Source organism: Cygnus olor, chromosome 22 (assembly GCF_009769625.2).
Source record: "Cygnus olor isolate bCygOlo1 chromosome 22, bCygOlo1.pri.v2, whole genome shotgun sequence".
In the NCBI taxonomy this organism is placed as follows: Eukaryota; Metazoa; Chordata; class Aves; order Anseriformes; family Anatidae; genus Cygnus; species Cygnus olor.
The window spans coordinates 1,647,105-1,671,484 of record NC_049190.1 but is presented as its reverse complement, the minus strand read 5'-3'; the positions used below and the strand labels follow the sequence as shown (position 1 = coordinate 1,671,484).

At 46.4% G+C, this 24,380-nt stretch overlaps 1 protein-coding gene across 2 annotated transcripts in view; it reads right to left on the bottom strand.

Moving 5' to 3' along the window:
• Positions 1–4,203: 4,203 nt before the first annotated feature.
• DRD2 (dopamine receptor D2) overlaps positions 4,204–24,380 on the bottom strand; it is a 30,454-nt gene continuing 10,277 nt past the window's right edge. The window contains exons 2-8 of one of the 2 annotated variants that reach the window (XM_040534524.1): positions 15,238–15,550; positions 12,367–12,476; positions 10,674–10,810; positions 9,835–10,025; positions 8,897–8,983; positions 7,923–8,262; positions 4,204–7,429 (exon numbers count right to left, since the gene is read on the bottom strand). In XM_040534524.1, the coding sequence (XP_040390458.1) occupies positions 7,236–7,429; positions 7,923–8,262; positions 8,897–8,983; positions 9,835–10,025; positions 10,674–10,810; positions 12,367–12,476; positions 15,238–15,519 (1,341 nt within the window). In that variant the 5' untranslated portion in view covers positions 15,520–15,550 and the 3' untranslated portion in view covers positions 4,204–7,235. Of the gene's footprint in view, positions 7,430–7,922; positions 8,263–8,896; positions 8,984–9,834; positions 10,026–10,673; positions 10,811–11,951; positions 12,087–12,366; positions 12,477–15,237; positions 15,551–24,380 lie in introns of those variants that run through there. The other variant, XM_040534525.1, reaches the window with a different exon arrangement.

Sequence of the window (24,380 nt, the reverse complement as noted above, 5' to 3'; positions counted from 1 at the left end):
CACGGCCCAGGGGGCTGTCAAAGCTGTAATGCAGCTCTTTAACATCAGCTCTATGTGCCACTGAATCATCTGATGCAATGGATTTCATCCTGGCCAGACGTGGGCATGTCGGAGCGTATTTGACATGCTGGCACCGTGGTTATGTCAGGGTTTGGATCAGCCTCAGACCAGGCATCGGCCGCCCTGCTGCTGCTGGAGTCTTTTGGTGCCCTGTGAGGAGCCATAGCAGCCATTCTGCAGCCTTTATGTTTTTTTTTTTTATTTTATTTTATATATTTTTTTCTAATAAACCAGAAGAATTATGCCTGATCAAAGCCAATTTTGTTTTGCACTAAAGCTGTCCTGCAGGGAGGGATTATGAAAGCCATGTGCAGGAATATTTATTCAGATTAGCAGTGACTGCTGATTTCTTCACATAGACAAGCTGTAAGCTTATAACCTGTCTCTTTTCATCATCTTCTCAGCTCCTGTGTTTTCCTCTGTAGCCCTGGACATTTTGCAGCTTGGTTTGACAGAGCTCGCGAGCTCTGCAGAGGCTTTCTTGGTTGTTGTCTCCTGAGTCACTGTTATTATTTGGAGACAAGATTAGGTTTCTTGTTAATGCTAATTTGGGGGTTTCCTAGCTTTTTCTTGTGGTCTGTAAAATCAACTTCATGACTGCATTAATAAATCTGTATTAAAAATAGTTAGCACTAAATGCCTGATGCAGATACAAAGCCTGAAGCTATGGCCTGATTTCCCCCAGGTGAGGTTTGCTGCCTTTCCATCTGCTCTGCACACAACTCGAGAGGGTTCGCATAGTGCTTAAACCACAGGTGGGTAAGGAAAGCAGAGGTCTGTGAAGACAGTTGTCATCTACTAAATTGTTTCCCCACACGCAGGAGCCACCGCCAAGGCCCATGGCAATAGCCCCTGACCCTGACACGTCCCAGTCATGCCCCGTGTGCCTGCAGAAAGACGCAGCACAGCCCTTGCACGGGATGTGTGCAGCCCTGCTCCATGAGTGCGAGGAGCTGGGGCCTGGCAGTAGACCTGTGACCACAGGCTCAGGTTTGGTGCTTCCCTGTCCGGCTGCCAGCCCAGAGCTGCTGCTTTTGGAAAGCAGCAAGGCCCTGCTGCAGGCATCTGCTGTGCCTCAGGGCATCCCTGGCACCACCGCTAAGCAGTGACCGTCCCCAGCCCCAGGACAGGCGCCCAATGCTGGCCCCAGAGGGCTAAAGTCACCCCCTTTGGGCTTTATTTTTATAAAGCTCACTGCTAACATACAGCACATCGTATTGCAGTTACGTGTTACAGTCTCCCCTGGCAGCGCGTTGATCTCCCTGCGGTGGCTTGGTTACAACCAGGAGCGCTGGCTCCTGCTGCACAGCCATCACAGCCCCCGTGCTGCTTGCTCGCTTCCCTTCAGCACGCCTGGCATGAAATTCTGCAGCTGGGGCTGAAGTGACATAATCTTTACAGACTCATCAAAGCTATGGACACGGCTGATTGCATGCAGCAGGGAAGCGCTGCTAAGCTTGGGTAAATGCGCTCACCAAGCACGGCGGCTTGGGAATGCGGGCAGTTCTTCCTCACTTAAAGGGCCTGGATTTTGCTTTGCTTTTTAAATCTCTTTAAACTCGTTTCTAGGTCTGTTAATTATTCATCATACATTAATTATATTTAGTCTGTCTTCATCGCTATTTCTTTGGTGAAGAAAGTTTTTGTTTATGAGTCAAAAGCTATTTATGAAACAGACAGTCTGGTATCCTCAGAAAGATGTGAGTTGAGGGACTTGTTTTAATTATTAAAAAAAGCTTTGATTACAGAGAATGAGTTAATTTAACAGGTACAACTGGCTGTGTTTTTGTTTTTGGCTTTGTTTTGTTTTGTTTCCCCCCTCCTAGAAGTGCAGAAGAAAGCATCTCCATTAATCTGTCAGGGCTGATCTGAAACTGTAGGGCTCACTGAGATGCCCCAGGAGATGGACAGATCAGCTCTGCCTTATTTCTTTTGAGTGGTGTGAACAGCTCTGGTTGGCGCTGGTGGCTGGGGTTGTTTTGTAGTCTGCAGGCTCCAAAATGAAATTTTGCTGGAAGGGAGGACCTCCGTAGTCGCTGGCCTTTTATCCTGACGGGCTGGGGCTAGACATGCTAAAAACAAGCTGGTGTGTGTGTGTCCTGCTGTCTCATCTGGGAACACCATTAATTCTGCTGCGTTAGGAGGGGGAAGTCATCTCAGTGCCTGATTTTTGGGTGGTCGTGGGGGTGCTGAGCTGGGTCACGCAGCAAGGGGAGTTCAGCACGTGTTTAACGTCGTAGCTTTGGAAATCATGCTTACTGTGGAAACTGAAGGCTTCAGGGCAGGGTTTATCTTTCTGTTCTGTGTTGTTTCAAAAACAAGTAGACCAAAGCCTTTGGTTTGTGCCCAGGATCCAAACTGCCATTAAGGTGAAATTTCGGTTTGCTAGTTCTTGGAGATTGAAAGTTTTCTACCCTAGCAGTAAGAAGGGTTGGTGGTTTTATTTTTCTTTGTTTATTTTGTTCTGTTTGTTTGTTTGAAGAAAAATAATCTGGAGAGAACCCCATCTGCATGCCAGCTAAGGCTGAGGTTTTGCTGTCGTGCTGACTAAGCTTGGCTGAGGTTCACATGCATCTATTGGATTAGTTCTTGAATAAATTTTTTACTGCTGCCAACCCAGGTTGTAAAAGGTTGGTGCTTATGTTTGACTCGTTTCTGTTTGTTTCTCCTGACTCTTACAAGTCAGGTTGACAAATGGTGCCCTTGACAAATGGGGAGAGCAGTGGCTTTTAACCACCACCTTCAACCTGCACTGCCATGTGCCAGAATGAGCAGTGCCAAGAAGCAAACGCAGGCAGCCGTGGTGATGCCAAAAGCACCAGCGTGACTGCTCTTGGCTGGGTACTCATCTGGTTTTCATCCCTTCCGCCCCCAAATCCTCCCCAGTCTGCTTTTGTCTAGAAGAGAGGAGAGCTGGGGAGATTAGAGCCATTTCTTTTCTGCCTGTGTCTCTGTTTCTTTCCCAGTCTGAGGCTTCTAGACTTCGGTCTAGAGAAAAGCTAGGATTCTTGAGCAGAAACTGAGATAAGGGAGAAAAAAGAAAATGCAACTAGTCTGCAAAGCAAGTCAGAAAAAAGACAAGATCTCACCTGAAGGCCATCTTTTCCTGTTATGAGTCTGTGTGATGTACAGCATAACCGTAGGTCCCTAGAGACCGACCCATTACAGCAAAGCACCTTTGTTGCAGCTTCTGGTAAAAAGAACAAAATAAGCATATGACATCAGGGTAGCTTGTGCAAGTCTCTATTTAATTACAGTGCTGGATGAGGACATTTGGTGGCGTCACACGTACTTGTGATGGGTAATATACATTCCCGACTCTTCAGGGAGTCATGTTCTCACTGGAGATTTTCACCACAGAGGTAGTGGCTTTTTTTTTTTTTTCTGTTTTCCTTTTTATTTCAGCAAGACGTAACGAGCTGGTTAGAGCTACTGTAATTAGTTTACTCTTCAATCAGGAAGATAAACAGTCTCATGACTGTGGTGGGAGCAAGCAGGCAAGCGCCGATACAGTGCAGGCAGGATTCACCAGCTTCTTAATTAAAACCCGTTCGGGGTGCAGAGCCACCTGGGCTTCAGTGAGCCGTGAATCACAGGGAGGAAAAGCAGGAATGGGAAGACTCAATAAGCAGAACTAAAGCTTCAAACACAAATAATGAATCACAAAATAGGGACTACCGCAAGGGTCTTAACAAGTTTTTCTTAGTAGAATTCACCTTGCAATTTTTAGTTTTCTTCAGGAACAGAGAAATAAAACCTTCTCATATTGTGCTTAAAAAAAAATAAAAGAAAAAAGAGAAAAATAAGAAAATTAGTACCCTCGCCATCATCATCATGTTCTGCCATCTGAAGTCCTGAGGAAAGCAGTACTTTTCAGAGGGAAGTGACAGTGAGGACTGCATTTGCCAGACCCAGGTCTGGGGGCGAGAGGCCTGGGAGCCCTGCGTGCTGCAGCTGACTCCTCGTCGCTTTCACAAGTTTCCACAAGCACCTTCCATCACAACCCAGCGCCGCATGTCACTGTGCCAGGAACCGTACAAACACAGGTTGCAAAGGCTGTCCTTGCTCTCGGCATTCATTTATTCTTTGCAAAGCCAGAGATGATGTGTTCTTGTCTTTTCTCAGAGTTATGAGGGCTTGACTCATGGGTGGAAAGTGCTGTAGTTTGTTCTCCTTTCCAAGGACAGTGGGGATGCACATACAGATATCCTAAATCCATAGGATACCTTTGAGTCCGGAGTGTTAGGAACAAGTGGCTTAGAATGTCACAGGGATGAATGATGGGCTGCAGGTAATTTTTCCAACTAATACTTAATCTCTAGGAAATGATACCTGTTATTTTTGGTACAATTTAGAGAACTTAAGAAGGACGTAGGCCCTTCTTCAGCAGCTTTTTCTCCATGATGCTTTGGAAGAGTTGTTCATCTAGTAATTCAGGTGTGTTGAGCTATAAGGTTCAACTCAGAAAAAAAATATCAGGAAAAGGTACAGAGTATCAAAGATGATGGTTTCGTCCCATCCTGGGTTAACACTAAACATGAAGTAAAGGTATGGCATAAAATTAAGACATTGTTCACATTCAACTTATTTTTGGGGCTCACACCAGTTTTTAGTACAGGGAAAATATCACCTATGGCAACTTCAAAATGCTTCAAAGCTTATTATTTTCTATTTTGATTCAGCTCCCCACCCGGTAATTCACTAAGCCAAATGGCACTTTTTTTACCTTGCAATTATAAACATGCTAGAAAACTGAGTAGTAGCTTGTTACTATTTTTTCCACTCTATGTTTTTTTGACTCCTTTAATTCGGACCAGTCTGAAACGATTCCCATTCCTGAGTGAATGTGCACGGTTAAAACTGGCAAAAAAAGAACAGTTAACATCTTCGAATCTTGTGCCTGAAACCCCTTCTGTTGGTGTTTCCAGTCTTCAAATGAAAAAACAATTTTTTATGCTTCTGTAAGAACTGTTTACCCTTATAATCCCATTAACTTACAAAGTACAAAGCTTCCCGAGACGTGCATTACAGTGCTAACAGAGGAGTGACTGGCCACATCCTATATGTTCATAACTTTTGGTTCTGGAAGCATCAGGTAACACCTGGTTCATGTACGTCAAAAAAAGGTTGCTCTGATAAGCAGGGGCTTGCTCTTCTTTTCCTACACAGGATCTATTTCTGCAGAAAGTATATGCAAAAACCCCTCACTAAGGCAGGACACATTTAGGCATTTGTAATTTAAATTTATAGCTACGACCAGATCTTGAAGAGCCACATTCAGATGTTACACAACCCACGGGCTAAATACTAATAACACTGGTTATCAGCCTCCTCCACAACAGAAGGATTAGATAGGAAACCTTTGGATCAAGGTGGGACTCCTGTTGCAATGTGAGAAGACCGCCAAGAGCGTACGTTACAGCTGCTTGACACAGTCTCTCCTTGCTATGCAGCTGGAACACATACTGCCAGCACAGCCCATCCCACAGCGAAATGCTTTGTTAACAATATAGGAAAAAAGGTAACAAAAGAAGCCCACCCTGGTAGCGATCTTTATCTCTTCTGAAGCAGAAACTACGTGCATGTTCAACAAACTGCATAGAGAAAAAAGGGATTCTATTGCTCTCTAGATTATATTTTAACATCTTTAGAAAACAGCAGGTAACTTGAATGTGGGAGCCTGCCTCTGCATATGGCTATTGTAATCATTGAGCTCTCCAGAGCCTACATTAATTTCTAGCCAGACCTATTTCTGTGTCATTTTATTCATCTTACTGTATTTTATTTACAGAGATATTACAAAATATATTGTGAACTGAGTACAATTAATAAGTACAGGGTGGATTTGGCAAAGCCAGAGTCAGCACGGTGGTGTTATGCTGTTACGAATTTTCAGTTGTTTTAAACTGCGAAACAGAGCTAGTAGAGGGTAAGAGAAGCTGGAAACATCCAGACCTTTCAAGAGTCGAACTCGGACACAGAAGCAGATCTAGGTATGGACGTACTTGGGCTTTTATTCTGGCTTTTTTTCCAAAATACACAGTCTTTATTTCATTTGCTATTTATTTAAATGAGGCACGATGTCACTCTGCACACTCTCTATTGAGAGACTTAGGCAAATCATATCTGAGGTGATCCTTGGCTTTATGATACCTTCAAGTTAGGTAGGAAGAACTGGACCTAACTTTGACTTGTCCAAGTTCACATCTGAGACGGACATGGCTCCAGATGCTGCTCCTGGCACAGTCTTCATGTTTCTACATTCATCATGCTATCACTCCTCACCTCATCTTGTAACTTCTGGTGAGAGACTGGAGATGAAATGCTGGTGAGCAAAAATTGCTGATGGGAGTTGGGGTCCTGTTTGAACTAAGTGCATACCATGCAGTACCAGGTATCACTTCTTTAATTTCTCTCCGCTTATTTTTTTTTGGCTTGGGCTTCTATCTGATTCATCTTGTTTATTCATATTTATGCTGATGTAGCAGTCCCACCTGAGACTTATGCTCCCTTTCTTCCTTCTGCCCATTGCTTGTTGCAAGGATTGGATCCATAGGTAGGAGAACCTTCCTAACGCACCTGCGGACCTGTTACTGTTTTTTGTTTTGTTTTTCCCCCTCAAGGCTGCAGCAGTTTAATACTGGGTAAGTCAGCTGGAGGTGAAGGCAAAGCTATTGCACGGAGTTTCCGCAAGCTCTGTCTGGCTCCTCTTGCAAAGCGGAAAAGATGGTCTTGTCTTTGGTGAGATTGTGTCAATGACTTAACACGCAAGCCAGCGGCAGTGACCCATTGTTCCCTGCACATGGCTCTGCAAGCGTCTGTTTAATGCACTCCGGGTCAGATGGCCACAGGGAACAATCAAGTGAGCGCGTCTCCATTTTTGCTTCCACTTCAAACACAGTGTGAGGGTAGCTCTTAGAGCTGCCCTTGGGATCGATGTCCTGGAGTCCAAAGGTCACCTCAAGGGGCAAGAGAACCTCCCTCCCGCATGAAGGTCCTCATTACGTCCCTGCCAAGAGGTGCATGGGCACGGCGCTGCTGTGGCACTGTACTCCCCATGCCCAATGCAACAGCTTGAGACCTCTTCATGGCTGCCCACTTGCCTGTGTGCGTGAATGGCATTCGATTCTTTTTTTCCCCACTCATTCTTAAAAATGTGGTTACTGTTTTTCCTTTTAACAGTGGAGGATCTTCATGAAAGCTTTGCGAAATTCAATATTGAAGGTGGTATAAATAATTGGGTTGACAGCACTGTTGACATATCCAAGCCACGTAAAGGCGCTGTACATTGCTGGGGGGATGTTGCAATCGCAGTGCATGTTCAGGATGTGAGTGATGAAGAACGGGAGCCAGCAGATGATGAAAACACCTGAGGGAAAAAAAAAACATTGATTGCTGAAAACTAGAAAATTTTTGGGACTGAGAACAGTAAGCCTTCTGTCTGTTTTGTTCTGAGTACCCAAGTAGCGAATAACTTATTTGCTGATTAAAGTACACTGGTTACATTAAAGAAATCAGTCCTGCAGAGGTGCCATCTTGTTGCTGAACTACGCTGCCTCTTGTGCTGTAGCTGTACCACCCATGCCTTTTGGCAATGCACACACCCTGCAGCTGGACAGCTTTGTGAGCCCCTTGTACAGCACTGTGTGCTATTCCTGGCTGGGAGGGAGGTCACCTTCCTCTGGAGAGCCACACAGACTGATGCATCCTGTGCAACTATTTCTGTTGAGGCCTAGAAAAACAAAAAACAGTCTACACTGGACATTCACAGTCTACACTGGACATTCAAAATGGATGCCCTAACCCTGGGTAGCTCTTGGCTTTCTGCAGGATCACGAGACGAAGCCAACGCGCACTCTCACCAAGTACGATGGCTAGCATCTGAGTGGCTTTCTTTTCCTTCTGTTGTGACAGTTTCCTCCTGTTCATAGCCTTGAGAAGAGTGGTCCTTAGCTTCCCGTTGGGCATAGACTGGATCTCGAAGACCTTGGCTGTGTGAGGGTTTTCTTTGGCATGTCCATTCTTCTCCAGTTTCCCAGGGCTGCCCAAGTGTGCCTGCAGGGTTGAGTTGGTGCCCCGATTAGAAGCAACCGGCACAACCAACTGGTGGTTGCTTGGGGCTGCTGGTTTGATGGTGGTTTTCTCAGGGGGACTGGTACTGGACACCATCTCCATTTCCATCTCTATGTGACTCTCTGCCTCCTGGACAAGAATCAAATGCCCACAACATAAAGACAGGTAAATATACAGGGAGCAGCAATGAACGTTTCTTACAGAGTGAAGCTGGATGACGCTGAAAACAACCAACCCCTCTTCTCCCTCCCTACCTTTTTTGGTAGATGCTTGAAGAACGGGCTATAAATCACTGACACGTAAGGATACATTTGGATAGATGAGATTGACAGAACTGCAGAGAATGACTCTGACTCCTGTACTGCACAAGGAGGGTGAGAAATGGGAGACGCTGTCTCCACTCCCCATGTATTTTATTTCAGAATATAGGTAAATGAAAACAAAATCAACAAGCAAAGCCCAACATAGCCAATGCAGTCCAGGACTTAAATAATAGAGAGAAGAAAATCAAAGAGAAAAAATGTTAAAATGTCATGGCTTTTATAGCTGATCTTTAGGTGAGCTTAGTCTGGCTTTTTGAGCTCTATGATGTTAAACCCCCTGCCTCACTCTAAGGAACAGGAAGAATATTTAAATTTTTAGATTGAATGGTAACCTTTGTTCTTAGCTTATTTTCTCCCACACTGCGTAAATTCATTTTGTGTCCTGAGAAAAGGGGAAAACTAAGCGCTCTGAAAAGCTACCACTTCTCTTTAACACTCACCACTTTGCGCTTATTAACTTGGAAACTCCCATTGGACTTCACAATAACTGTGCAGAGCTTCACGTCTTCTGGATGAGTGCATTTGTCCTAAGGGGCAAGCACCAGCTCATAGGTTACACAAGCAGATAGTAATTAGGAAGGGTAGCTGGTAAGGGAGGCGAGTGAAAATACAAACACAGGGCATGAAGCAGAAATTCATCGATGTGACTAAGCTGCTAACAGCGATGGAAAACTACCCTAGAGAAGCAGTAGTGCAGGCAAGTATCCCTTGTGCTCTTTACCAAAGGAAAGAGGCTACAGAGATCTGGTTATGTTTTGGTCCACCCTGCCTCGCTGCTTCCTTTGCTTGTCATGGCCCTGGCCTCTGGGGCACTGTGGGCTGGAGGTAGCACCTCCGGGACTACATATCCCTGCTAGCTGCTTTGCACATGCTGCAAGAGTAGAATTCTGACCATCTCACACTAAGCATGCTCAGCTGGACTCCACCAGCATCATGCCTGTTGCATGCTTCAAGAGGCTGCTTGCTCTGCAGACATGTTGTTACCAGGGATGGAGCTGGTACCCCAGCCATGCAACAACTGACTGCCACTGAAATTCTGCATCTCTGTCAGCACAGCTGACTCAGAAGGTGGCACAGCTTGTAGCCTGGGGTACCCAAACTCAGCAGAGCCAAAGGAATGCAGTCTAGTTAACGGCATGGCTCCTAACGCAGACCTGCTGAAGCATCCCTCTGAAGCACCAGCCTGTGACCTGATAATCCAGCGTGTGCGGCCGGGCCTCCCAAACAGCTCACGACACAGCATTCACCTTTGTAATCCAATATTTCACATCCTCCAGACAGTCTTTTTTGGGGAGAGGAGGAAGCGCTTTGGGGATGAAGTGGGGCAGGAAAGGGAAAGGACGGTGGCGGGCGAGCGTGAGGCGGAGGGTCTGGTTACCTTCAGCGGTGCCTGCGTGTCTGAGTCCAGGCCATGGCTGCTGCGCTTGGTGTTGACACGCTTCCTGCGCTTGCGGAGCACGATGTAAATCTGCACATACACCAGCAGGGTGACGATGAAGGGGACGTAGAAGGAGACAATAGATGAATACACGACAAAGGCAGGATTGGCAATGATGCACTCATTATCATCTGGAAGACAAAAAATTTTGGGCTCGTCATCCCTGCTGCTCAGGGCTAGCACCAGCTTCCCCCTTCTCTCTCTCTCTGAAGAGAGATACCCAGAGAGTGGAGGGCCCACCACATCAGCTAGAAGCAGTTCATGGCCAGAGACCCTCACATGTATCACTGCCAGTTACACACAGACCCAAGAGCCCTGGCTATTACTTGGCCAACAACTGAAAGCGCTGATGCCATGCTGTTTGCAATCCAGTCCTCCCATGAAACTGCAAGCTGAACTGCCATTTCCCTTCTCTCCTGTCTCGCTGAAGACATCTGCTCCTTGCCTTTCCTTATCACGTTTTAAGGTAACACTGATTTGGGTTTTGTAGCAGACAAACATTAATGTGACATTGACAAGCATCGTGTAAGCTTCATGTCACTGCAGATCTGAGGCCTCTGCCACCCTGGTGTGGAACAACGAGAGATGAAACAGGACTAGAAGCAGCTGGCATATCCTGGATTGGTGTGGGGAGGGCATACCTGAAACAGGGATGGATGCATCCTAGGACACCTAAAACCAGGCTCACGCCTTTATTCCTATCTTGTAACAGAAGACTACCTGGGGAGCCAGTAAAGCCAGGTTGATGCCAATAGCCATCTGCAGGTGGCAGAACTCACCTGCGTTGTTGAGGCCAAACAGGAGAGGGCAGGAGATGGCAAACGAAAGCACCCAGACCACAGCAATCATGACGGTGACCCTGCGCTTTGAGCTGTAGCGGGTGTTATACAGCATTGGCATCGCTACCGCTGTGTACCTGCAGAGTGAAGATACAAACCCAGGCTTTGGTTATTCTGCAAGTGCCAACAAACTTTGCAGGAAATCACAGCTGGTTACTGTGTCTGAACGCTTGGAGCAGCACGAGAACGCAGGGTAAGTCAGGCTGCTGAATCTCCAAGATCTCCACACTCCCTGTTTTGGAAGGCATGATACTGGGGTCTGCTCAGCAAAGCTCTTTTCTTCCACTCTTTCCCTGCTTCTGCCTGCCCACTGCTCCATCACTCAAGCTTATAAACAGAAGGACTGAACTAATGGGGACACGCACAGACAGCCATTTACATCCTCAGGTGGTGTTCCTATGACTGCTTCTGACTGAATTGGGCTCAGACCTCACAGAATCACAGAAAGTTAGGGATTGGAAAGGACCTTGAAAGATCATCTAGTCCAATCCCCCTGCTGGAGCAGGAACACCTAGATCACATCACACAGGAACGCATCCAGGAAGGTTTTGAATGTTTTCAGAGAAGGAGACTCCACAACCCTCCCAGGCAGTTTGGTCACCCTCACCATGAAGAGGTTTCATCTCATATTTAAGCAGAACCTCCCATGTTCCAGCTTGCACCCATTGCCCCCTGTCCAATCATTGGATGTCACTGAAAAAAGCCTGGCTCCAGCCTCTTGACACTTCCCCTTTACATATTTATCAACATTAATAAGGTCACCCCTCAGTCTCCTCTTCTCCAAGAGGAGGAGACCCAGCTCCCACAGCCTTTCCTCATCAGGGAGGTGCTCTTCATCACTGCTAAAGCTCTGCCCCACCTGTGCAAGCCCAGCTGCAACCCCATCCCCCTTCAGATCTAGTTTAAAGCTTTGCAAACGAGCCCTGCTAATTCCTGTCCCAGAACCCTTTTGCCCCTGGTAGATAAACCTTTCCCACATTTTACTGTCAGGCTTGGTGTCCTATAAAACCAGCCATTAGGAAAGAACCAGGCCTGTAGCACCAGTCACATACCAATCATTTGTGGACTGGATTTTTATATTCTGTCCCACATCATCACCCCAGAACAGAAGGGGAGAAGAGAAAAACACTTGCACCCCAAACTCTTTCATGAAGCATCCCAAAGCCTTGAAGCCTTTCCTCATTCCCCTCAGCCCACGGGATGCAGCTTTCTCCCCACCTGCCTAGAACATCAGCAGCGGGCAGCAGTCTGTGGAGCGCACCAGGCTGGGGGAGTGCGCTGGTGATATCTTTAGCCCAGGACAACTGCAAACTTCCCTTCACTGACAGACCAGCTCTCCACATGGCCCCACAGCCCTCCCAGGTGGAGCTGCCCTCCCAGGGCCTTTTGTAGGCAGAGGCTGGGGGCAACGCCCGCCCCCCCATCAGCCTCAGGCGAGGCAGGGCCCAAACCACCTGCGGTTTGGGGCCCGGTGCTGCAGCCGGCCTCATCTACTGTACTATTTAAAGTAATTTGTGCCCTCTAAATCACTCTTCCCAAAGACTTTAGCACCACTAGCTGTCACCCTTCCTGAGTCTTTGAGTCCCCCAGGCCGTGTCAAGGTGGCCATGGCTTTCTGCCGCAGAGCCCTCACCTGTCAATGCTGATGGCACAGAGGTTGAGGATGCTGGCGGTGCACATCATGACATCAAGGGTCATGAAGATATCACAGTGGATGCGACTGAACCTCCACTCACCAACCACCTGCAAAGAGAGGGAATACGGTCAAATTGCAGCTGGAATCTGGTCGCATTCGATCAGTCCCATGCTGAGCCAAGCAGGATTGTTCACTGATCCCTTTGAGGACTTTGTTCTCTCTAGACTAAAGGTCTCAAATGATGGCACTGCCAGAAGGAAAATCATCCGAACCATCCTCTGGAGCATTTCCCTGAGGGCTGGTGGAGTTTTTATCCTTCTCGGGTCCAGCCTGTTAGTCTGTAGAGCAAGATGCACAGCGCAAATGGCGAACACAGACCTGGCTCATATTGCAGTGAGACATGGGAGTGCAAGTCTCCTCAAAGCCAGGGAACTATGCGGTAACTTATGTAGGTCTCTGAAGCATTACAAATAAGAATCAGAAAGGAAATACATTAATTTTATATGACAAGCAACCCCAATTGTATTTATAGTTTTTTGTTAGACACTTTTTTTTTTTAATTATACATAGCAAAGATCAGTAATAGAGAAGCAGAAGCTTTCCTTTGTTTCTTAGTTTTAGAAATTGGGGAAGTAATTCCTTGCATATAATTTCTTGTGACCAAAATTAATTTAATTCATAGTGAATTTTTTTGATGTGTTACGTGTTGCAATAAAGACAAATAATTTATGATAACACTTCTAGTTACCAGTAGACTTTTTCTTTTCCCATATCTTGCTGTTGAAACCAAACTTTGAAAATAAAGTTTAATAGCAATTATTAGGACTACTGTATTTGGCATGTGATGAAAAAAGTATATTTCCCTCTAATAAAAATAGAGTCCTACTGCATTTGAAAATAGAATGAATAAGATATCTATTCTTTGGTTATTTCTGCTCTGATATACATAACCATAGGCAGCATGAAGAAGAAAGAAAGAATGACTGCATTGAAGCTTGAGTGACAGATGAACACTCAGTGATTTAAAAAGCACTTGAGACAAAGTCACATCAGTAACTTTGACTAGAATTTGCCCGAAGGCAAAGGTTTCCAGCCAGATATAAGCCTGTGCAAAATCACTTTCCTGAACTCCCAGATTTGACTTTATGGAAGATGCTGCAAACTACAGCAGTTCTTTCTCTTAGCGCTTTCATTTATGTAGGGGAAACGTCAGAAGTTTGGAGGTAGGAAGTTTGTTTGCACCCAGAAGGATTTTTAAAAGCATTTTCTGTCTTTTGACATTCATTTCTGCACCACCTTGTGACACAAAGCCTAAAAGCCATGAAGATATTTACAGAACAAAGGGCTCTGGACGGTTTTGATTTCAGATTGCAGAGCCAGCGAGGCACCATAGTGTGCCTAACACACATCATGGCAATAGCTCCTTCTCTGCCAGCAAGTATCGTCAGGGGTTTTGTTGCTTCAAGCTACCAGTAGGCTTAACAGAGTGTGGATATGAGCAGAGAGTGCAGAAGTCCACCAATAACAGCAGCAATCTAGAGAGCTGAATTTGTCTCACTTTGCGGATTGAGAAATCTGAGCTTCCTGGCCAATTCCGTGCACATCTGAGTGCAGAAAGAGGGGAGCATCTTACATCATCTGTGCTTTACTCTTCCACATTATATACAACATGTCTGAGAGACTCATAGCTGGCCCTCAGAGAGCCAGAGCTCCTCACAGCATGAGCCTCTGCTTAAAGTGGAGTGTTATAAGAGAGAAATACAATAGATGATTGTAACTAATCCCAGAGGCATTAACTACAATCACAACCAGCCTGTGGTCATGTTAATACGCTTTAGCACATGCACAATGCTTTACATTTTTAAAGTGCAACACAAACAATAATTAACTAGAGTGATAATTAGTGTTGTGGCTTCTCAACAGCCCATATCATGTCAGTGGGCTTGTTCTGCTTCGCATTAATACTTAATGGACTGATTGATTATGGCTTCCACTGCTCGCCTCTCTGTTTCATTATTTTCTCTCCTAAACAAATGCATGGATATAAATTGTAAATTGAACGGAGCTTGAGTCTTATGGTTTCTCTCTTGGTTGTGATGCATGGTGCTCCAGCTCCAGGCTGGCTGAAGAACGTGGGCTTCCCAGCAAGGGGAAAGTGTAGCTTCTCCTGCTCTTTCCTCTAGAGATGTATTTCGTTCTTTCCTGCTATTTACTGTTGCAAGGATAATTTGCTGTCGGGTAAACAGGTAGCAGTCTTGGGAGTATTTGGCTTTCACAAAACACTGTGCCACTCAAATATGGCTCTGTATGCAGAAGCATAGAGCTCTTTTGTACCGAAGCGACGCTAACAGCAGGAATGTGACAAGTAGCTCACTTGTGAATCTGTTTCTCATATATTGTGACATAAAAGCTCTGGATTTACATCGTACTTCTACAATTGCGTGCTCCTCTTACTACAGTAGTCCTTCAGAAAGAGGTTTTTGATTACTGTTTGTTGCAGTTTTTTTAATGCGATACCCGTGATGTAGTTGCAGATTCATTCTTATGCTTGGGAATGTATGGTTTGCCCGTGTAGTTTTGAAAACAAACTTGGGGTCCTTTCACTCCACATTTATAGGCCAGATTTTCAATGTAATTGGGTTGCAATTCAGCCCTCTGAACACCAGCATATTTTCAAGTGAATCTGTCATCTGTTATCATGTCCATTTCCTGGCAAGGTCTGATCAACTGTTAGGAAATGTAAAATACCTTTGTCTGGTGAAAATCGGGAGGCCTTGAAATAGCTGATGTCTGGGCTGCTAAACTTTCCCTCTCTCCATCCACTTGCCAGAAACATTTGGTACTGGGAGAAACAGCTGGGTCACCTACCTCCAGATAGACCACCCATGGCATGACCAGAGTTGCTACCAAGAGATCTGCCACTGCCAAGCTCACGATCAGGTAATTCGTGGTTGTCTGAAGGGCTTTTTCCCTGGACACAGCCATACACACCAGCACGTTGCCAAACACGATAACGAAGATGAGGAGGGTGAGCAGCATGGCATAGTAGTTATACTGAGGCTTCTGGTCCGCATTGGTCTCGTTGAGTGGCTTGCTCCAGTTCCTGTCTCCGATGTCACCGTTGTACCAGGAGAGGTTTAGGGGATCCATGAAGGTAAATGTGCCAGGTCCCAGCTCCACCCTGATGCAAAGAAGGTGTTGAAAAGACAGTCAAAGGTCAACATGTAAAATAAAGAATAAAATGGTCGTGCACATGCTACCTGACTCCTGGGATTCCCCAGATCCTGCTCCCCCTTCCCTGAATTATGTGCAGATGGTTGGCGGACTGGAAATGTGATAAAGAGCCAGAGGGGAGGCTGAGCTGGTGGTCAGGTACTAGGCAGGGATTCAGGAAGTTTGCTTCTACTCGCAGTTCATCCCCAGGTTTCCGTGGTGTGGGATATCAGTTGCTCTGTGGCACAGCTAATTCAGGCAGAGAGCTTGCGGTCTTTGCATCAGCTCTCCTGACATTCCCTGTCTGCTAACAGCTCTATGTTAGGTGCACAAGGTTCAGAGCAGATGAGCTATGACCCAGTTGGTTTATTTTTCATGGGGCTTTGGGATGGGTTCTGGGTTTTTTTGTGTGTTTGTTTTTCTTTTTCTTTGCTTTTCATTATGTTTTTTTCCCCGCAGCACGGAAATAAATAAATAAAAGAACCACGGGCTGAATTGTGATGAAGATGAGACCTGACAGAGCAGTTTGGAAGTCAGTGCTGGACCGTGCCTGCCTTCTGTGGATCTCCCGGTGAGGCTGCAGCTCAAAGGGGAGAACAGGAGGACACGCCGGGGAGCCGCCCAGAACCCAGCTTCTGCAGATCTGGCTGTGGGAGGACCAGTCACATCGGGCACCTGGGGCACCATGGCAAGTTGTCTCCTTGTTCCTGGCTGCTGGCCTCGTGCTGCACGCCCCTGCCAAGGTAACGTGTGTGTTTAAAAGCAAAGGGTTGCGGTCTCTACCTGAAGCAGTCACTATATCAAAAACTGGTGACGTGTCAGAGAGCACGGTTAAAGAATAAAGGCAAGAGCTGTTTAAAAGCAACTGGAGATTTTGGCTGCTTTGGATTTGGAGTTTCAGCTTTGAGAGATCTTAAACAGACCTCATTTCACTGCTCAGCACTTCCTGAAATCAAGTGTTTCGTATTTCTCAAGCTGCATCTCCATAAAGACCACTGTGATGTGAAAATCTGGCCATGTTCTCAAGACACCCTAAAGCAGGCCATTTCATTTTCCTAACAAAAGACAAAGCAAATTAGATTTATAAAGCCATGCAAGTGATCAAAATAGCAAAACATTTGCAAATATCAAATTCACCTGGGAACAATGGTTTCTTTATGTTTCACTGAGCTTTTGTGTGCTTTTTTCATTCAAAGAACAATTTGTATAATAAACCCTGGAAATTTGTTGCATATGGGTCCTTAATAGCTGATAATTCAAGAAGTGTCTGTCTGACAGTGCTATCAGCGGCACTTGATAGCTCTACAAATGTCTTCTTAAAAACTGTCAAAGTGTCAGAAATTAATTAAATGTTATCTTATGTGACTCAGAGTGAAGGGGAAAAATCAATGCTAAATGCAGCAACAATTTTTTCTTTTCTCCCATTGCCCTTTGATAATGCAAAGCTATCTACAGAAGGCAGAAACATGCATAAAATGCAGGATAGAGAAAAAAAAACAGGAACACAGAAAAGTATCTGGAAAGTATAAAAGGAGTGGAATGATTTGGTATGTGCAGGATCAGCCCCGTGGCTATTCCAGCGCCTGAGCTCTGACCGCAGTTCATTTCCAACCTGATAACTCCACAAAATTTCAAAACCACAAGTCAGGTTCACTTCAGAACCCAGAAGAAGAATTGATGTGAGAGGGTGTTTGCTCCCAGTGGGAGTCACAAAGAACAGCTCGGGCTCAGTTCTGGTCTGGGGAACAAAAACAGCTCAAGGTCGTGCGCATCCCTTCCCTGAGCACCCTGCCCACGTCAGTGGCTTTCGCATGAAGTTCATGGTGTATAAATGCAGAAGGGCTTCACGCATTAAAACTACAACGCTTTCATTTACAGCATGTCTTGCAGAGGTGTTTTCAAGACCATTTTGTGCAGGCCACAGTGGCATCATATTGATGAACAGCAAGGTTATTTTAGAGAGCCAAGTAATAAGGCAACCTTGTGCCTCTCCTAATTCTGTGTGGTGGCTTTGGTCTGTTTCAGCTTTTAGCCTGGTGCAAAAAAGAGAAAAGTATGGGACTGGCTTTTGGTTGCAAACCCATCTGCACCACAGAACTGTTACACCAGCCACCAGCATCCTCAACCTTTATTTTAATTTCAGGAAAGAGTTGTGAAATGAAGAAGTGGAGGTTCTGTGCACAGCCAGTCCCCTAGGTCCAGGTATCGGTGATTTACTTGGCAAGGCTGGGAGGATATTGAAACCCTGGGTAAACTGAGCAAAAATTCTCTTCCATTTTCCTCTGCAGATTCTGCAAGATTTGTTTTTTTTTTTTCTATAAGTAGACCTATCTATACAGAAAATTGTTTTGTTCTGTTTTGTTTCTCTTTTTCACAAGGGCTTTGTACACTGGGATTTTTAAGTTTTTGGATCTAGAGTCGTGACACATTCTCAGCAGCTGCGAATTAGGGTAACCCAATGGATGCTGCCTGACATTTCCTGATGAGAGAATTGCAACACAACCCCTCTTTCTCTGCTGCTCAGGTGGTCAGTGGAAGGCTTGGAAGGTCAATGGAAGGGACAAACCCCAGGTGTATGTCCCTGCCACCCTTCCCAAACCCACTGTCATGAGAGGCTCTGAGCAGGTCTGCTCTGGTTTTCTGGTGTGGTTAGACAGAGAGATGAGGTCAGCAGGGAATTATTTTCCTTTTCTCCACAGTTTCACACAAACAAACAGTATCACAGAAACAGAAGCAAAGGCTGGAGTTTGTGTAAGGTTCTGCGGAAGCTGCCGGTGGGGCTGTCTGACAGCACAGCTGCTCTGCCTCCTCTGTGCTCCTGCAGTCAGCTGGTCAGCACGGGAAAAGTTGAATGCTTATGGCTCAACATGGGAAAAATGGGAAGGTTTGGTGTTTCTGTTATATATATATATGGGTAAATAAAACACAAAATTCCAAATATTTTGTTTGAAATAAGGGAACTAAAACAGCACAATTTGTGATCGTGTAATTAAAGGCTGTACCTAGTACATATCTATATGGTAGAAAACAACAGTTACAGGCACAATTCTGTTAATCTCTGTTAATTCCTAACTTTGGACAGTTTGAGTTTTCAATCCTAAAAATAACCTTAATTTCTCCCGACTCAGACTGGCATCACTTGGCAGCGTTACAGCGGCCATTAGAGCGTCTCGTGAGACTTTCAGCGCTGCGGTGCGGAGCCCTGCTTCTTCTGCTGCTGACAGTCTCATGGCAGCACTTTACAAAGCTGACTCGAGAAAAGAGTGCTTTGTCCAGGCACCTGCATGCTCTTACAGTGGCTGAGGGAAGGGACCACAAATGCACAGGAAAGGAGGTCTCAGGGCCCTCCCTGTGGGACCTGTGGAGTGTCAGCAGCCCCAGGCAAAGCAGGGAACCTCAGGGGTCTGTCAGTGCAGAGACTCGGGACGTGGGTGGGGGTAGAGTCCTGAAACGGAACAAATTATTTGGTGAATTAACTGCAGCAAAGCCTCTTTAATTCCCACTCGGAGCCCACACAGACTGTGAGCGTGCCGGGGCTAATCCAGCTGCGGATTTGCCGAGTGGTCAAGGGCAGGACAGAGCAGCACGGTTGCAGCCTTGCACCTGATGCCACGGCACAGCCATGAGCCAGCACCACCCGGAGCATTTCTGCTGCGTTCCCCTGCATGGGAGCTGCGTGTGGCCGGCCCTGGCTGATCCCTACCACACCAGCTTCCTCGAGAGCCCCTGGTCGGCACGGCCTGCCTGGGAGCTGTTTGCCATCCTGAGGAAATCAGCCTCTCCCCACGGGTCCGCATGCAGCTGGGTGGAGGCTGCGAGCGCAGGGGTTTTCTCCCCTCTGTAGCTAACTCCCTGCTCTGTTTGGAGAGAAAACTGGAAATGGATTTGTTTGCAATGCAGGTATTTCTCCTTGGCTCCTGGTGATTGATCACCTCATTAGATTTGTGGCAAAGAGGCATCGCAACCCTGGTGCTCATGCGGTGCTCAGCGCTGGCAGCCCCGAAGCTGTTTGCCTGTGACACCACAACCCAGGCCCCAGGAGCCTTGGTGAGGGGCTGGGCTGGTCCGGGCTGCCAAAACATGCAGCCAGCCTTTGGTTCATCCTAAAACAGCACAAAGGCTGTGCCCCAGCACAACATATGTAGGGGGATGGAGCTTCATCACCGTCCCTCCACTGCCGCCTCCCAGCACCTGCGGTGGCCGAGCTCTGCGCAGGCCCACTGGCAGCACGACGACAAAACCCACCAGCAGCAGCACCCTGCTGGCAGGTGTTCCTCCTGCAGCCCCAGAGCATCCTCTGCCTCCCTTCCCAAGATTTTTCTTGCATTGCCTGTTTCCCCCTGCAGCAGCTACCCAGAGATGCCCATCAGGTTACCGAGCACCTAGCCTAGGGCTGGATAGGAAAGGTGTTCAGGGACAGAATTGCTCCAAAGGCAGTTTCACAGAAATCAATGTCTAAGTGATGTTTGCACAGTACAGTGCCTCCCGGAATATTGTCATTTTCATATGAAATTTTGGAATCAGTGGGACACAGGAAAGCTGTCAAACTGCCATCCTTTCTGTCCTGAAGATGCCTCTTGATGCTGTTTACTGAGTTCCACTGAGAATGCTGCTCAGGCACTGCAGTGAAGGGGAATGACATGTTATGTTGGAGGAGGGAAGTGGTGGAAGAGGAAGAGAAAGGGAAACTGGTTTAGAAGAGATGTTTTGTCTCCCTGTTCAGAAGCACTGTGCAAGCAGTAGTCTTAGCTGCCTTTGCACCTAGAGGTACAGAGATTGGAGACAAAGATTTTTTTTTGGAGCTGAAATCTAGCTCTCCAGCATCACACAGCCTTCGTACCTACCCAATACAACAGTTCTTCCCATCAGCTCCTTGCAAAAACCTCTTGAAAAGCTTCCTCCTCTCCTGCCTTCCTCTATGGGTCCCCACTCTTCAAGTCCTTTGTTATTCAAAATACAAGTGCACGGCATTTTAACCACAGTTATTGTTCACTTCTGAGTCAGAAACCTTGCTGCATTTCACCTGGTCTTGTGTAATATCTAATTGTGTCTTCCTACCAGGAGGCACGCGTGTGTCCCCCAGGAGTGTGTTGTAAAGCACCTAACGGAGGCAGCTCCTCCTGTAAGTGCCCAGAACTAAGGGCTTGACAGTGTGGGGCGTGTTTTTCTCTTGCAAGATCTACTGGAAGGGAGAAATTCGGTGATATTCTCCCCAGAGTGGAGACAACACATATACCTTGCAACATATACCTTGCCCTAGCATGTCTTTCTGCCAACAAAATGCAGATTTTGTTTCCAAAAAGGCCATCTCTTCATTCAAGACCTGCACCTTCTCAAAGGGGTTTACCAGAACTTACTTGTAATTTTTCAACTTTACCATTTTTATATTAAAATCAAAAATAATAATGTTAGCAACAAAAAGTTGTGGATTTTTTTGAGTAAGTGCAGTTTTCAGAATACATCAAGACTTCAAACCTGTTACATCTCGCATCAAAATGAAAAAATAAAACGTAGGAAACATAAAATAAGTGCCTGCTCTGAAATTTTAGTTAAATCATGCTCTTTTCTTTGAAAAGCTTTAACTCAAAACATTTTGGTTATCCAAGTTCGGAACACATTTTGCGAGCATTTCTAGGGATTTGATCCTCTATCATGATATGGACAATCCCGAGCTGTTCCTGCCCTGGTGAGGTTCCCCAGCCTTGCAGCGTTGGCTCCTCCAGCTCCCCGGCAGCCGCTGGAGCACACGCTCCTGCTGCTGGCCCTCCTGAAAGCAGGCTTGGCAGCTCACAGGCATCTCGAATGCAGAAGGGCACTTTACATTGCAAATCAGTAGTTTTCCTTCCAAAGTGGAAGTACGTATAAGCAGCTTCCTCCAACAATAATCTCCTTCCAGAAAACCCCATCCCTCCCTTTACCCACGTAATTCGGGAGAGGTTTGGCTCCTGCCTGGCAGGCTGCTGGGGCAGAGCCATTGATTCCTGTTACTCTGGAAGAAGACGTGGGTACAGGGCAAGCTTTAATCCTCTGAGCATTTGGCAGATTAAGAATTTTGCAGGCTGGAGCTGCTCCAAACGCAGCCCACTTGAACACTTCTCAGCTTGGTGGAAAGGATGGGCAGACAAGGATTTAAATCACTTGTATGTGCTCTCGGTTCTGGACACCCAGCCAGATACTGCACAGACCTCGATTTTCAGTGTTTAAGGCTGAACAATTCCCTTCCCAAAAACAAAGACCCCTTCCAAAGTCTTCTGTCAGGCACACCCAAAAGCTAATTGTGGAAACCACCAGATCTTGTACCGCGGGATCTAGCGAAGTCTGCAACAGCCACAGATAAGGCTGTGAATTAATAGGGTAGATATCGTACATCGCTTCGCTCCAGTGTTCTCACATGGAGATGGCTGCTGTCAGCGACAGGTCTTCTGACTAGAAAGACATCGGTTCTGATTAACTATTGCATTACTATAGACCTAACATCCTGTTTTGTACAACAGACCATTTTTCCCTAATTCTTTTATACGTATACCAATGCTAAATCTCTGACTAGAGACTCTGACTAATCTAATAACCTCCCAGCCTTATGATGCTGGCGATCCTTTTAGATTTTGTTATATATTTGAGATCATCCACCAATGTCTGCAAATAACCCTTAATCATTGGTAGAGCTAATTGCATTATTTCTGAGGAAATGAAAAGGATGAATCTCCTCTCTCCCATCTGCAAGAGTTATCTACGGAAGTGGTTGAAATTTGAACAAAATGTTTATTTAAGTCCTGGTTAAAATGTGGCAAATGTTGAAGGATTTTAAAAATTACTTGGTTTTGTCTGTTTAACGTTCACTCCACATTTTGATGCTTGGTATTTGAAGAGTATAACTTAATTTGATTGCAGAAGTAGATTGTGTTAATTCCTCGGTTGAATAAACAATTTTTCCCTGCAGTGAGGCTTCCTGTGTTTATGCAGCACCTAGCACAAGGATGTTTCAGCACTGAGGCCTTCAGCCACACTTTATTAAAAGTAAATAATAATAATTCAGATTGAGGAGATCAAATATTTGCCTTCCACTTATGCCACCTAACATTCATTTAACATCTGGTCTTTTCATTGCCACTCTTGTCACTAAGCTTGTTTGCAAAAACGTTTGCCAAAGAAGCAAATTCCAAAGGAAAGCAGAGTCCTTCCCTTCCCTTCCCTTCCCTTCCCTTCCCTTCCCCTCCCCTTTTTCCAAGATTTTGTGGGTGTTTGCCCTGAACTGTAAGTGACTAATAGTTTCCATGAAGCCCCTTTTAATAGACTCTTTGTGCAGATTCGAGGCAGCTGTGTCAATCACACAGCAGATCCCGTGACTCCGTGACTCCGTCTCGCTCTCCGTGCCACTTCCCTGTGTTTGTAACTTCAGGGGTACCTGAGATGAATTTCTGCCCTGTCCTTCCTGCCGAATGGGCACAAAGGGCAGCTGCAGTCAGAGCAGGGGAGGCGAGGAGCCTCTGTGTATTCCTCCTACACCCACCAGTGCTTCTCAAATTTCACATCCTAATGATCTTTAATCAGTTAATCCCTGACCCAAATCAGCTCCGCCTAAATCAGCTTAAATGCTGACTTCCAGCACCCACCTTGGTCAGCTTTGCAAGCAAAATGTAAATGGAAGCAGGACAGAGATCCAGGCCGGGACCTGTCCTGTCACATTTCCTGCCGCAGAGCGGGCGCTCAGCCATCAGGAATGGGGCTGGATCCTCAGCAAACTGGCCTCTGCTGTCCTAGCAGTAGTGCTGGAAAGGGCTGGGAGGGACCGTGTGGGTCCTGCTCTGCACCACAGCCGTTCCACGGCAAGTGTTTGTCTGATCATCTCGATCCAGCCTTCCTGAGCATCTTCCAGATACGCAAAGCAGCACGTTCCCTTTCATACGAGCAGTATACGTGCAGCTCTAATGCTGTTGCATTATCGTGTCCCCCTCCTCGTTCAGTTCAGTCAGCCCATGGAGGCAGAGATCTTTTTTGCTGCTACTTGTTGTGATACAGAAGCGCGCATTCCTAGAAGAATTATTGCTACTAGGCATGATTTCCTTCCCAAGGGGAGCTTTGTCAGTATTTCAAATGGATTTGGCCCCCAGCTCATGAAGCAGAAATAGCGTATGTACTTGGATCTTAAGCAGACATGTAAGGGAGTGAGAGAAAGAGCCACATGCAATATTTAAAATAAAACTTGCCTAGGAGTGCCAGGGCACTGATTGAAAAAAAAAAAAAAAAAAAGGAAGAAAGAAAGGAAGAAAGCACATAAAGTGTACAGAGAGTGAGCCTGCAGAGAGTTACCAGCGTTGGGCCCCCTGGCAGGGCCTAATCCCTGGTGTCCTCCCTCACCCTGCAGAGGCTGGGGAAGGAAATTGCTGTGCCTGGCCATGATGCCAAGGCAGTGACACCTCGCTGCCACCCCTCCTGTCCCTGGGGTACCTGAGGACAGCCCCTCCTGCTGGCACACGCGGCGGGCAGGCAGGCTCCAGAGGACTCAGGCGCCTTTTCCCCCAGCCTTTTGGCTGAGCTCCTGGAGATGCGATGTGACAAGGAGTGTCATTCGCGATCAGACGGCCCGGTAAGATGCCGGTGGTGCCCCTGCCTGGCTCCCTCGCTGGGATCGTGGGAGCCAAGCGCTGCCCTGTGCCCTGCTGCAGCACCCAGCGTCCACGGTCCCAGCCTCTCGTGGAGGCAGATGGGATAAAGAGAGGCCGTCCTTCATCCCACCAGTGTCTCAGGATGGGATTTCAAGCATGGGCAAAGAAATTAAATGTCTTATCGAACCCCTC